This window comes from Oncorhynchus clarkii, chromosome 15, assembly GCF_045791955.1.
Source record: "Oncorhynchus clarkii lewisi isolate Uvic-CL-2024 chromosome 15, UVic_Ocla_1.0, whole genome shotgun sequence".
NCBI lineage: Eukaryota > Metazoa > Chordata > Actinopteri > Salmoniformes > Salmonidae > Oncorhynchus > Oncorhynchus clarkii.
Window position 1 is genome coordinate 24,505,209 of NC_092161.1, and position 13,052 is coordinate 24,518,260.

A 13,052-nucleotide genomic window follows, 5' to 3' on the forward strand; every position below is an offset into this window, starting at 1 on the left:
ATCCTAAACATGCAGCAAAATGGCCCTTTGCAGTTCCTCCTGATTCGGTTTAGAATGACGGGAGCTCAAACAGACTTCAATCAGACTTCAAGTCCCACGTTGCACTATGGATGCTCTCTGAGTACTGGGTACATTAGATACGCAAACATATATCATTGTTGTGTTTTCATTGGAACTTCAGAAATCCACAAACGCTATGTGTGACTACGTCAGACATCCCCAGCAGCACTATCAGCAGTTTATAAGAAGCAAAGATTGCTGCCAAGCTTAAATTTATCACATCCCTAGATTGGATTAGGTTTCACAACTCTGTTCGAAACTTTCAGCATGGATGCTGTATTTCAGAGAGGCCAGAAACAGAGTAATTGAAAATGAAAAGATTATCTTGCATTGATAATTGTTAGCCAGCTGAGACACTAACGCGAACATGCCCAGGCTTGTATTTGATCAACCCTCGGTGACAGATATAACCAGAGATGGCAAAAAAACTTGACGCAGCAGGAGGTCCCATTTGTCCCCTTAGCCACCTGCCTTATGCCTGTCCTTGTCCAGAGGAGGGAGTGTCAGGGAGGAGGTGTGGGTGAGTGCCAGGCCAATGTGCCTGGCCCCGTAGGAGTAACGATGGGCAGAAGGGAAACCCGATCAGTCAGCCACGAGGATCACAGAGCGCCGACCGGGGCAAGAAGAGAGACGGTGACAGACGTCGTCAAAATCAAGCCTTGGTCACACCTTGGCTGGCAGTCCAAAGTGTCTGTAAGGCCATCCTCCCATCGCTTGACTACCAAGCCCACAGATGGAAGTGGAAATGTTCTGCCTGGGTAGCAAGGCATGCTGACTGGGTGCTGAGGAGGAAGTGGTTATTTAGTACAGCACTGCAGTGCACACAGACATGGCTAATGCTTCTTTATGCCTATGTCATATTTCAGCTGCTGTTTGCCTCGCATCAACACACAATAATGTCATGGTCTTTCTGAGTAAGTAGCAACTAGAAAGTATCATACACTGTTTTCCATCATTTGGTTGAGCAGAGCAACTCTTACGTGGGTAAGGGGTCTCTTGTGAGATATTGTTAATCTTTTAGAGTTGAGAGTGTGGGTGGCAACCTTGTCTCACACTTCCCAGCTGTGAAATCCCACAGCCCATCACACAGCCTGTCACACAGCCATCACAAAGGCCACACAGCCCATCACACGGCCACACAGTCCATCACACAACCCCACAGCCCATCACACAGCCACAAAGCCCATTACACAGCCCATCACACAGCCCATTACACAGCCATACAGCCCATCACATAGCCACACAGTCCATCACACAGCCACACAGCCAATTACACAGCCACAGAGCCCGTCACACAGCTACACAGCCCATCGCACAGCCCATCACACAGCCACATGATGGCTGTAATTGATGTTTTACTGTAATTCTAGGCTAGTGCACCCAGCAGACACACACACACAGCCACACACAGCCACACACACACACACACACACACACACACACACACACACACACACACACACACACACACACACACACACACACACACACACATCACAACTGCTGCTACCAGACTCTTATTATACTGCTCAGTTCATACACTGTACCCCATCCCCCCCATCCCCAGTACACATGGAAATATTGGACTATAGATTGTGCCTTTCTGTATTATACTTATGCTACAATGTTTATTCTATTCTACTGAGCCATTTACTTTATGTTCATATTCTTATATTTTATATATTTTTTATTGTTGTTGCATTGTCGAGGAGGAACCTGCAAGTAAGCATTTAATTGGACGACGTACACCATGTGCATTCCGTACATACAACTAATAAAACTTGAAACTAACATCCCTCTATTCTATCACACTTATCATTATGTTCCACAGGTACTATTTATCTTAAGTTATTGTTATTCTATATCTACAGGACATGGCATGAGTGTCTTGCCTTGGATTAAAATCGTATGACTCTACAATGCAGCCATTTCAACGATCCTCCAGTTCTTCAGTATATGCCACTTTCCATTCCTGCAGCCTTTCAGAAGCTTGCAGTGCCGTTAGCAGGGATTAGATCCCCAGGACTGATAGAGGAGAAGAGAGAAAGGAGAGCAGATGGGCCTGTCCTTCATTACTGGGTCAGGACTCAACCCATCTGATCCTCATCACAGGCCCTATTGACTTCCTGATAACGGAAAATAAATAACATCTGAGAGGTAGCGTGATAGTGGATAGCACAGAGGCCCAGGAACAATGGGGATTCACTGGTGGAGTTGCAGAGTTATTTGGGGGTTTCTATTGGTCCCTCCTGCTACGTTATGTTGCATTACAGCCATAAAACAGACGCTCTTATCAAGAGCACCTTATTGCACAGTCATTATATAGTATATTGACTGTACATGTGAACCCACAACATTTGTGCAGCTAGCACTACCTAGAACATACTACTTAGCAAACATGCTGGAAAACGATTACGCCGAATGTTTTTGTCAAACCTGTTAGTTCACGTTAGAAACCCATGGATATGCATCTATTGTTATCTTTCTCCTGAAGCAGTGTATGTCCTACACATTTGGATCTACCCTTCAATTACCCCTCCTAACACACAGCGTTAAGCACATTCCTGTGTGACTGGAGACTGAAGAGATTGAGTCTGAAAGGACTCAGACCTGTCGTGTGGGACAGACTGTGAGGAGCTTAGTGGAATATAGAAAACATGGGGGGAATAAATGGAAGCATGAAGACAAAAGGGAACGGTTACTTCATCTGCAGTGTAAACCCAGAGCTGACTAATTACACTGAAATCCCAGGGCTGTGACCCGCCATTAAAACATGGTGGGGAATTACAGCTCACTGCTCTGACAACAAACAGAGACCCAACGATAGGTCCTGTCACAGACACAGCAATCTGGTGTCCAAAACCCAGGCAGACTCGTACGGTGCTGTAATCTGGTTTAATTAAAACACTGTAAACACTGGGAGGTTGTAGATGAGAGTAAACACATAAACCCACACACGTGCACACACACACACACAAACACATGCGCACACAGACACATTCTAACACACACGCGCATATATGTCTTAATTGTATTGTTTATATAATTTGTTTTGTCGTGTTGCTTGTATATCGTTCTATTGAAAAGTTGTGTCTATCAATGTATTCCTGTTTTGTTTTTGTTTGTTGTTGGCCCCAGGAAGAGTAGCTGCTGCTTCTGCAAAAGCTTATGGGGATCCGAATAAACAAATTAACAAATAAACACACACACGCTCACAGAGGGGAGGGGAGGGTAGGGAGGCTAGAGCTTTGGTTCTCAAATAGTGGGTCATGGTCAGTGACTTTTGGGTTAAGGCTGAACATGTTCTTTTGTCTATTTATTGGGTCACAGCCAGGTCAAATGGCTTCAGCAGGGTCAGAAAGTAAAACATTGGGAGCCACTAGGTTAGAGACCTGAGTTATATGTCTAATCAAGGCTAATACGACTTACCTAACCATACATAGGGGCTGCCAAGGCAACATTTTGAGCTTTTATGATTTGTGTAGCAGAAAACACAGATAAAGGAGCTACGTTCAGCGTAGGTTGATTGCTTCCAGTTCTGCAAATGTCTGCAAAGGTTTAGTGCTGGCTTCATTGTAACCTAAAGCTTTTGCATTATGTCGAGGCACACAAGTTATTGACTACTCACAAACCCATGGGGGAGACAGGATTGGATACTGTTCAACTTCCTTCAGTGAGGATATACAATTGGAATCTACAAGGATTCTATTGTATGCCGACTCAGTCAAACCATATTTTATCTGGATCTAATGTAGTCAACTGTACTGCCTCCAACCATGCAGCTACCTTAGAGGCAGAATCCTTGGAGAGGGCCTGAGAGCTGAACATGATAGATGGATCAAGTCGACACACATTCAAAGTTCAAATACCAGACATCCATGCTCATCACAGTCCTCAAGAGCACTGGAAATAATCTGCATTGATTTAAATGAGTACTGCACTACACAGTGGTTAGCTATCATGACCTCTTAACATATAAATTGAACAGTAACCAATAGGTTGTTCTATATTAAACAATATACCTGTATACAGTATATACTGTAAGCATCACGTATGTATTCTACACTCACATAATGCTAATAGGTCTTATATGCTTGATACAAACAAAACCTCAATATTTTATAACATTTTCCAATTACTGTGGGTTATCCAGTTCCCTTAGGCCCTTAGGGTAAATTTGCACGCAACTGTACACACTACACTCTTTACTACTGTATACTCTGTTCTGCTCCACCCAATGGTACGAGACAGGGGCGGACTGGGACCAGAAATCAGCCCTGGCATTTCTAATACACCGGCACATTTTCTTCTTTGAGGACCACGCACCAGCCCATTTTCTTCCTCAAGGCCCCATTATTAGCCAGGACATGACCATTTTGCGTAAAAAACCCAAATAAGACAAACCAAATATGTGAAAAATGGACCAGCCCATCTGGCAATTTCCCAAAATGCCAAATGGCTAGTTCGCCCCTGGTATGAGAATAACCGCTATCAGCCGCTGTCTCCTGATCCAGCCAAAACCAGACACCAGGGCCCGTATCCATAAAGCGTCCGAGAGTAGGAGTGCTGATCTAGGGCCTTTCAGATAACAATTGTTAAGATTATATGGCCAGGTGGGGTCCTGATCCTAGATCAGCACTCCTAGTCTGAGACGCTTTGTGGATACGGGACCAGATATGTCGTTATTGTTTCTGTCTTTTCCAGTCATCCTCCCATCTGTACACCTCCCATCCTCATCTCCCTCCTGATCCTGCCTCTGAGACCTCTAGTCCCCCTAGTGGTGGGAAGGAAGACAGCACCCTTCTATTCTGACCGTGGCCTATAATAAACCACTCGATATAATAGGATAGCGCAGACACAAGGCGTCCCTTTTATGTGTGGTTCTATTCCTGCTGTCTTTACGAGGAAGTCATGTAACAAATGAGAGCGGACTAGATTCAATTCAGAGAATGATCGAGATCTGAGGAGGACAAATGCTTAATGCCAACCTATAATTGATCTCATTAAATAGACCTAAGCATCAAAGCATCTAATCTGCTCACCGTGACTACTGTCCTCTGTAGTTCGGTAGGCAGCGCATGGCGCTTGCAACGCCAGGATAGTGGGTTCGATTCCTGGGACTACCCATATGTCAAATGTATGCACGCATGACTGTACGTGGCTTTGGATAAAAGCGTATGCTAAATGGGATGTATTTATATATTACAGATAAGAACAGGCTAAATTAGAATAACTGTTCCTTTGTATGATTCGTTCTTCACTGTGCCCACCACTGAAGTTAGGATCCATTTCCAAGCTACTGTATGTTGCTTTGAGGACATCTGGTCCCTCTGTGATCAAATCCATTAAATCCACCATGTCATCATCTCACACTGGCACTTTTAACAGCCTTAGCACCTGTGATCTGCGTGATGGATAAACTGCCCTCTCGGTCAGGTTAATGGGGTTAAAGGGTGCCCGAAAGTTGCCACCATGCATATAGTTGAGAGGTCAGGGAAGTGCATCAGGCTATGTGAGCTTTGACCTTGCTTCAGTGTCATAGAGAAAAGGACAGCAGAGTACATCAGTCCTGCTCCTGCCTTCCTCCAAGTCAATTGGTCAAATCGTTCTCTACTTGACTACAGTATACCTGTTCACCCCAATCCATTCTAAAGCCCAACAGGCACTGATGTGATTGTGATTGCTGTTGCATCCTCAAAGGAATTGCCTTGAATGAGGCAATTTATGTTCATTGCCCCTGTGCCCCATTCACCCTTCAGCAGGTAGAATCCCTGTTCATAATAAAGGCAAAAAAAGCATTGGGGTTGAGCATGTGTTTTGTTTCAGATCTCTCTCTCTCTGTCTCTCTTTCTCTCTCTCTTTCTCGTGTTTCATTTGAGCTTTCTCTCTCTCGTGTTTCGTTTGAGCTCTCTCTCTCTCTCTCTCTCTCTCTCTCTCTCTCTCTCTCTCTCTCTCTCTCTCTCTCTCTCGTGTTTCATTTGAGCTCTCTCAATCTCTCTCACTTTCTCTTTCTCTCTCTCACGTGTTTCGCTCGGGCTCTCTCTCTCATTCAGCTGTTTCCTGAAAGCTTTGTTTTGACCTCAGTGCCATGGGGGCCACGGGCCCACAAAATGTTTTTAGGTCTTTTTCTGAAGTGCCCCATAAATATTTGAACGCTCTGTGGATGAGGAGTAACGAGGGAATAGAGAGAGCGAAAAAGAGCCAGACACTCGAAACACACTGATGATAGATGTTGCTGGAACGCACCCGCCTGTTTTCGCTATTGTTTGAATACGCAAGAGACTTGAGGGGAAAGTAACGACTTAAAAGAGAGAAATAACATTATCAGGTCATCTGGCAGAGAGGAAAACATCTTTCCCCACTTTAAAGTATTCCAGATTGTTGGTTGATACTCTACTGGAGGGACACTCTGTAACTCAGTGTAACTTAGTGCAGAGTATAAAAATCAAGTCCAGAGCATATAAATCAGGGTTGGCATCAATTCGAATTGAAGGCAGTCAATTAAGGAAGTGATTTGAATAGAAAGCTAAAGAAAATCAAACAACTTTTGAAATAAATCGGTTCTACTTGTTGGGAAGTCATTGAAAATAGATGTCAGTTTTCAATTATTGAATTGAAATTTCAGTTTACTTCTTGAATTGACTGCCCTCAATTCGAATTGACCCCAACCCTGATAAGAAATAGCCAAGACCTGGACGGAAGACAGCTCATGAGAAACAAAACAAGAAAAGGGGAGGAAAGTTATGATAAGTCCGAAAAGTATTTGTACAACGTTACAGTATAAGATAGAGGAGAGTAAAGTTGATTGTTGAAGAAGTAGTGGAGAGAAACTAAAATAATTCAAATATACATGTCATTGATTACCCCTCGTCAATCCAACCAACATTTTTAATATTGCAAATGAACATCAAATAACCTGTTCAAATGCACTTGTGTGCTAAATGTCAATTTACTTACAATTTTTCTTACAACCAGAATGTTCTTAAAACTATGCCTGCGGATATGTTGAATAACCATGTGTCTCACACAGTTTGTGTAACAAGTGTGAGACCCTGAACAGGATATTTAAATTGTAGGTCCAGGCAACCACACAAGCTCCCAGGCTGCTATTGAAAAGACTGAGGATATATTCTCAGTTTGTCACACTGTGCCCAGGAGCTGAGATCTCTGACTTAATGTCTGTCCCTGAAAAGAGAAGAGTTCTCCTGAATGTACTGCTGAATGTATCTCCACTCATACACACAGACTAAGATCTATATTTTGCAGTCGACTACATACACTTACAGCGTAGTATAGTGTAGTTTAGTGTAGTGTGGTTCACCTGATCTGTGTTGTGTGTGTCTTGTTTTGAAGTGTACTGTAGTTTCTGTGGTGAGTCTCTACTCCCTATAAGGCATTCGGGGAGGACGAAGTGTCTTCTTACCTGTGAAGAAGCTCTTGACCCGGAGGTAGCTGACACTGAGACGCAGCACAGACAGTTTATCCAGCTTGGAGATGATGTCTGGGGAAAAGGGCAGCATGCTGGCCAGCCGGTCCAGCTCCGCATTCAGGCGGTCCCGGTGCCTCTTTGACGGATTGGACTTCTCACTCACCGTGGCCGGTTTCCTGGTGAAAACACAACAGGAATATTTTAGTGTCTTTTATTGTGACGGGTTAGTAGCTGTTTGATTCTAAAATATCTGTCAGGCTCAACTGTTACCGGAGAGATGTACTATGCTTTTGGGTACAGTACGGCCAAGAGTTATGGTTGTAGCAACAGAATATAAACAGGGAATCATTTTGTAAATCAATAAAAGATACTCATATTCTTTGAAGAGTTTTATTAGAGTCATCTTTATGACTCAGTCAAACACATTGATATAGTGAACCATGCAATATGTGAGGTCAATATACATACATGTTTCATTCAGCAATTGCATACACACACACACACACGCGCACACACGCGCACACACGCACGCACGCGCACACACACACTCACACACACACACACACACACACACACACAGGGGGTAACAGCATTGCTAGTGTCAGATAATCAATACTAACTCTAAGGGCTTGAACACACGTTTGCCTGCCAAGAGTGCTAGCGAACCGAATGCAAACCGATTTGACATATAGAATCGTGCGAAAATGACGTCAGTCAGACGTCAACAGCACGCTTAACGATCGGTAGATGAATGGGAGATCCATATTCAGTGCGATGTGTGCGACCCTTAAGAGAACCTCTACAGACACAGATGGGTTGATAGCCTCCAGCACCACCCATGCCTGTCCAGTGACTCAAATCACCACCCCAAACCATCTCGGTGGTGCCCGTCTCAGATCTCCACTGCGTGGTTGCAACAGGTTCCCTTACTACTACCGCTGACCCCTGGCTGAAAAGAGGTAATGTCAGCTGAACTCCCTCTTGGTTCAAAAGAGACTTGGTTCAATGTACAACTGCAACAAGCTGCAATAGGATTGTGTCTTTGAGAATGTTGTTGAGGAAACTCACAAAGCTATTACAGCTGGTTGCCTTACAATTGTACGTTGAATCAACAGTGCTGCATCCTTAGGAGTCTGATTTCTGTCAGCTAGCTACCCCCAGTCAGCTAGCTACCCCCAGTCAGCTAGCTACCCCCAGTCAGCTAGCTACCCCCCTGACTCTCTTGCAAGCAAACCCAGTGCTTCAATTAAACCAGTCACGCCACTGTTGTTTACTAGTCCAAATGGGAGGTTATTTCACATTTGTGTCAACCGTCATACTGTTAAAGCAATGTCATTGATTGAGATTAATTTAAAATTGAATTACATTTATGTATATAGTGTTCTGAAATTTGACATAAATTGTAGCTCACTGAAACCTGTTGTTGCTGTTTAACATTTGAACTGTTAAGTGCTACAGTAGCTGACGGCTAGCTTGGTTAGCCTATACGGTCTTTTTCTATGGCTAACATTTGAAACCATCAGGTTTCCTATGAGTCAGTTTAACTATGCATCACCTTTGAAAAAGTCTGGAACCACAAGCAACCACAATAATCTGCAAACGACTCCTGCCTGCTGTCATTAAAAAACATCAAATGGCACTGATTTTACTAATAGTATGCCCATAAGAATAAGAACTTGAATATCAAAAGTAACCTTTACATAAAATGAATTAATCCAAATTGATTATATCTATTACTTATAATTCAACCCAAAGCCATGTGAATATTCGATATGTAATAGCATAAATATGACATCAGCAAATCTATAACATTTTAAATTCGTCCAAACTTTTGCAAATCTTACTAATTTTGTTTTTAAAAAACGTCCAGTGTTTGGTTGGTAGTATAACAGTAGCTAATGTATCTGCATGCTACTTAAATACGAAAATAAATATCACACAAATAATAAACTACATGTTACTATTTGGCTGCCATGTAGCCTATCACAAGAGCAAAAAAAGTAGGAGAAAAAAACACATAAAATCCATAAAACAACTTTCAACATGCGTCAAATATAATATTATGGAGAAAACTTGTGATTCTTAACTGTTTTTGAACGGGCTTCCTTCTTTTCCTGCCCGCATACATGCAGTCTCCCGGTGGTATCATCGTCTTGCGCTCCGTTAAGGTAACAGGTGCGCTACAGAGAAGATGGAGAAAAGTTTTCAGCGTCCCACATATGACATTGGCTACAAAAAGTTTAATGAACAGCCGAATGAACTCCATAAAGTACATTATGTTAAAGCAGTTCATATACGTCTAGTGATGCTATCAAGATCGAGTAATCAGAAAGAAAAGTCATAAGAATAAAGAGGATTGATGCGATACTATGTCCTCAACAGTTATAAAGACCGTCAATATTTTGTTTACACTGGTGAAACGTAAATATGATGAAAGGCGCAAATTCATAGACAAATCAAATCTATGCTGCCAACTCGCTAAAATTATTCGCATCAAATACATAAATGATGTAGCATAATAAAACGTTGAATGTCATTTTAAAAAAGGCTACTTGGAACAAAAAAAGAAAAAACATCAAATTAAAACACTTACCAAGAAGGTCTGTCAATATTACTTAATTCCAGTATAATGTTAGATAGGTCATTCAAATTGAATGGGTATATTACAGACGGCACTTCCTACGTGAACAATAATAATTCCTCGAGAAAATACAGCAAACGTCTACCAGAGCTCTGAACTGATGTTTTCAAAGCTCGAGGCAGATGTGGTTGATGCTTTATACCGAATTGAGTCGCCTTCACTTCCTCGCGTTTCAGGTGGCGGATTCCTCTGAATGACATGTCGAGCTCTTCGCACGCAACTGCCTCACAAACAGACTGCGCGCGCACACACACTTACACACACACACACACACACACACACACACAGAGCGAGAGAGAGACATTATGAGCAGCACAAGGGGAGGGATCTCACGCAAAGCACCACACTACAAATCTCTATGTAGCAGGGAGATTTTTACTGTCGAGCGCTGTCCGAAATGGAAAGGATATTTGGAGCAAGCATTTAGGAAAAATATATTGCCACTGAAATATCCATGGACACTTACCTGGAATAGTTTTGGATTCGCAAAACCACCTTTAAACAGTCAACTATTGCTGGATATACTATCTCCTCAACTTTGTTTGAATGGTGCGTTTGGCATTTATTCTAGGTTGTTTCATTCGAAGGATACGCCAGGAGTTTTAATGTTGTACAGTAATGTCTTATTTTGTTTACTAGCCCATTAATAAGTGCGTGCTGTGTTGTATTATGATGGTTTTAAAATGATCAAATAGCTTGAACCGGGGCTAGGCTATAGGCCCTATACAAAGACGCAGCGAACGTAGAACAAATCCAAGCAGTCGAGTTCAGTTAGCATTAGGTCGCTGCCAGATGCTAAGAGATTTTATATAGTCTATACGTACATTTTGATTCAATTTATTGCCCCTTTGTGTACACAGGTTCATCTTTATGTAAGGCTATATATACTGTACAAATAGACAGGTTGGAGGGAGCAGTGAGAGACTGCTCTAATTTGGTCCATGACGAATCATTTTCGCTTAATTCAATTGATGTGATTGTCGTATTGGATCTGTCTAGGTTTTTTTAATCTGTAAAAAGTCAAAAAGTATATTATTATGTCATTTCTATTTTATATTCACTGATGAGAACTTGACGTTCACCTCATTTGTCATTAATTTACTGTTATGTAACTGACTGAAAACGGAGGCCTTTGATATGATTCAAATATTTGAAACCAATTTTAATTAGCTCCCATGTTTCTTGTTCTTGACTTATTTTTATCAACACACAAATGTTGTAAATGTTATGCAAAGGGTGTAAAAAAGACTTTACTCTGTCTCTCTGTCTCTTTGTCTCTCTAGCTCACAACACACATGCCACTAATGAATGAAGCAACAGCAAAGTAGATGAACACAAACATCTGTAAAGCAGATTTCAGATTAAAGCTTTATCCTCAAAAGGTTATCACACTGACTTATGAAACATGGAGTCTGACTTCCCAGAAAAAGGAAAAATCCTATGTAGAAAATGCACTCAGGAAGGCTTGCATGTGGAATAAAAAAAGAGAAAGGAAACACACAGAGTGGATGAATGAATGAAGGATTCATCTTGTGAGGGTTCTACCACCATGTGTCTGTGTGATTTAAGTTAAGAGAGAGAGAGAGAGAGAAAGTGAACTCAAAGAGGAAGCTTGTAGGATACTGTACAAACCATTTAAACAACACCAGCTCACCAACTCTCCAGACAACGGCTTGCTTGACTGTAGTTCACATGCCTGCATATTATATCACCCTGTGGGGTGAGAGTGGGAACCATCTTCATTAAATAAAGATCTGCAACAGGAAGGACTTGGAGTGCAATGCTTGTCTTCTGTGATGATAGATCATGATAGACATTGGCTTCAGGGTGGTTTCCAGAAGTTGACAGGGCCGGCTCCAGGCATACATTATTCATTTTTTTAACAAATGTTTTTTTTACTCAGTCGAGGTCTCAACTTACTGTTCAGAATCAAAATAGTAGAATACACAAGGTGCAAGTTCCCGAAATGTGGTTATGTCAGCCATGTCCGCTAACAATTTTTAGATTGGTAAATTAGTCTAGCCAGTTATCTAAACTTGTAGTAATCATGGCTCCCAACACAATCAGTCGCTGCTATAGCGGGCTTTAGAATCAATGTACAGTAAATCCCACTGCATTCTTAACCATAGTCCCTTTAAGATTAGTCTGGGCTCAAGCATTAGTAAGCTCGAGTCGTTGTAGCAGAGGCGTGCCTTTTGCACACAACCTGGACAGTGCTCAGTGTATGGTTCTATACATGACATTAACCCATCCCATACTGCTGCCCCATTTTAAACCAGCTGTCATCTGTTTTGAATGGAGAAGGGCTTCATTGATTAAGCCCTCATTTTGCATTGCCATTGATTTCAAGCTGAATGTTGTGGCGAAACATTCAGTTCTAATAAACATGAATGAACATTTAGTGTCTCATCAATTGCAATGCATTGCAACTGCCATTCCTAGTGACCCACACAAGGGACTTCGGAAATTAACACTCATATTCGAAAACCCTTAACAAGCCTGGCATATCACATCCGTGTATGTTTCTAACACACTTTGTCCTGAGATTGTGCTGTAAAAGTGTCATTATGTTTCACTATTGTTTGATGTAATATATTCTATATTTTTTTTGCCAGTTCTGTCTTTTCCCCTGCTTCCACCAATCTAAACAGAGTGTGAGTCAGAGCACAGTGCATTGTGGGTTTTGATCTGAAAGTTAGTGTTCACACGATGCCACCCGTTGGACAATGACAGTTGTGTAATCCTGTTTTGGAGGGGGTGAAGATTATGTCAGCAGACCAGTGCATGCTGTGACGTGATACACACGCACACGCACACACACACACACACACACACACACACACACACACACACACACACACACACACACACACACACACACACACACACACACACACACACACACACACAGGGTAAATCTTT

At 42.1% G+C, this 13,052-nt stretch overlaps 1 protein-coding gene across 1 annotated transcript in view; it reads right to left on the bottom strand.

Annotated features, from left to right (window-relative positions):
• LOC139367083 (uncharacterized) overlaps positions 1–10,321 on the bottom strand; it is a 66,101-nt gene extending 55,780 nt beyond the window's left edge. The window contains exons 1-3 of the mRNA XM_071105103.1: positions 10,083–10,321; positions 9,577–9,669; positions 7,484–7,665 (exon numbers count right to left, since the gene is read on the bottom strand). Of these exons, the coding sequence (XP_070961204.1) occupies positions 7,484–7,665; positions 9,577–9,638 (244 nt within the window). The 5' untranslated portion in view covers positions 9,639–9,669; positions 10,083–10,321. The remainder of the gene's footprint in view (positions 1–7,483; positions 7,666–9,576; positions 9,670–10,082) is intronic.
• Between the last annotated feature and the right edge of the window lie 2,731 nt (positions 10,322–13,052).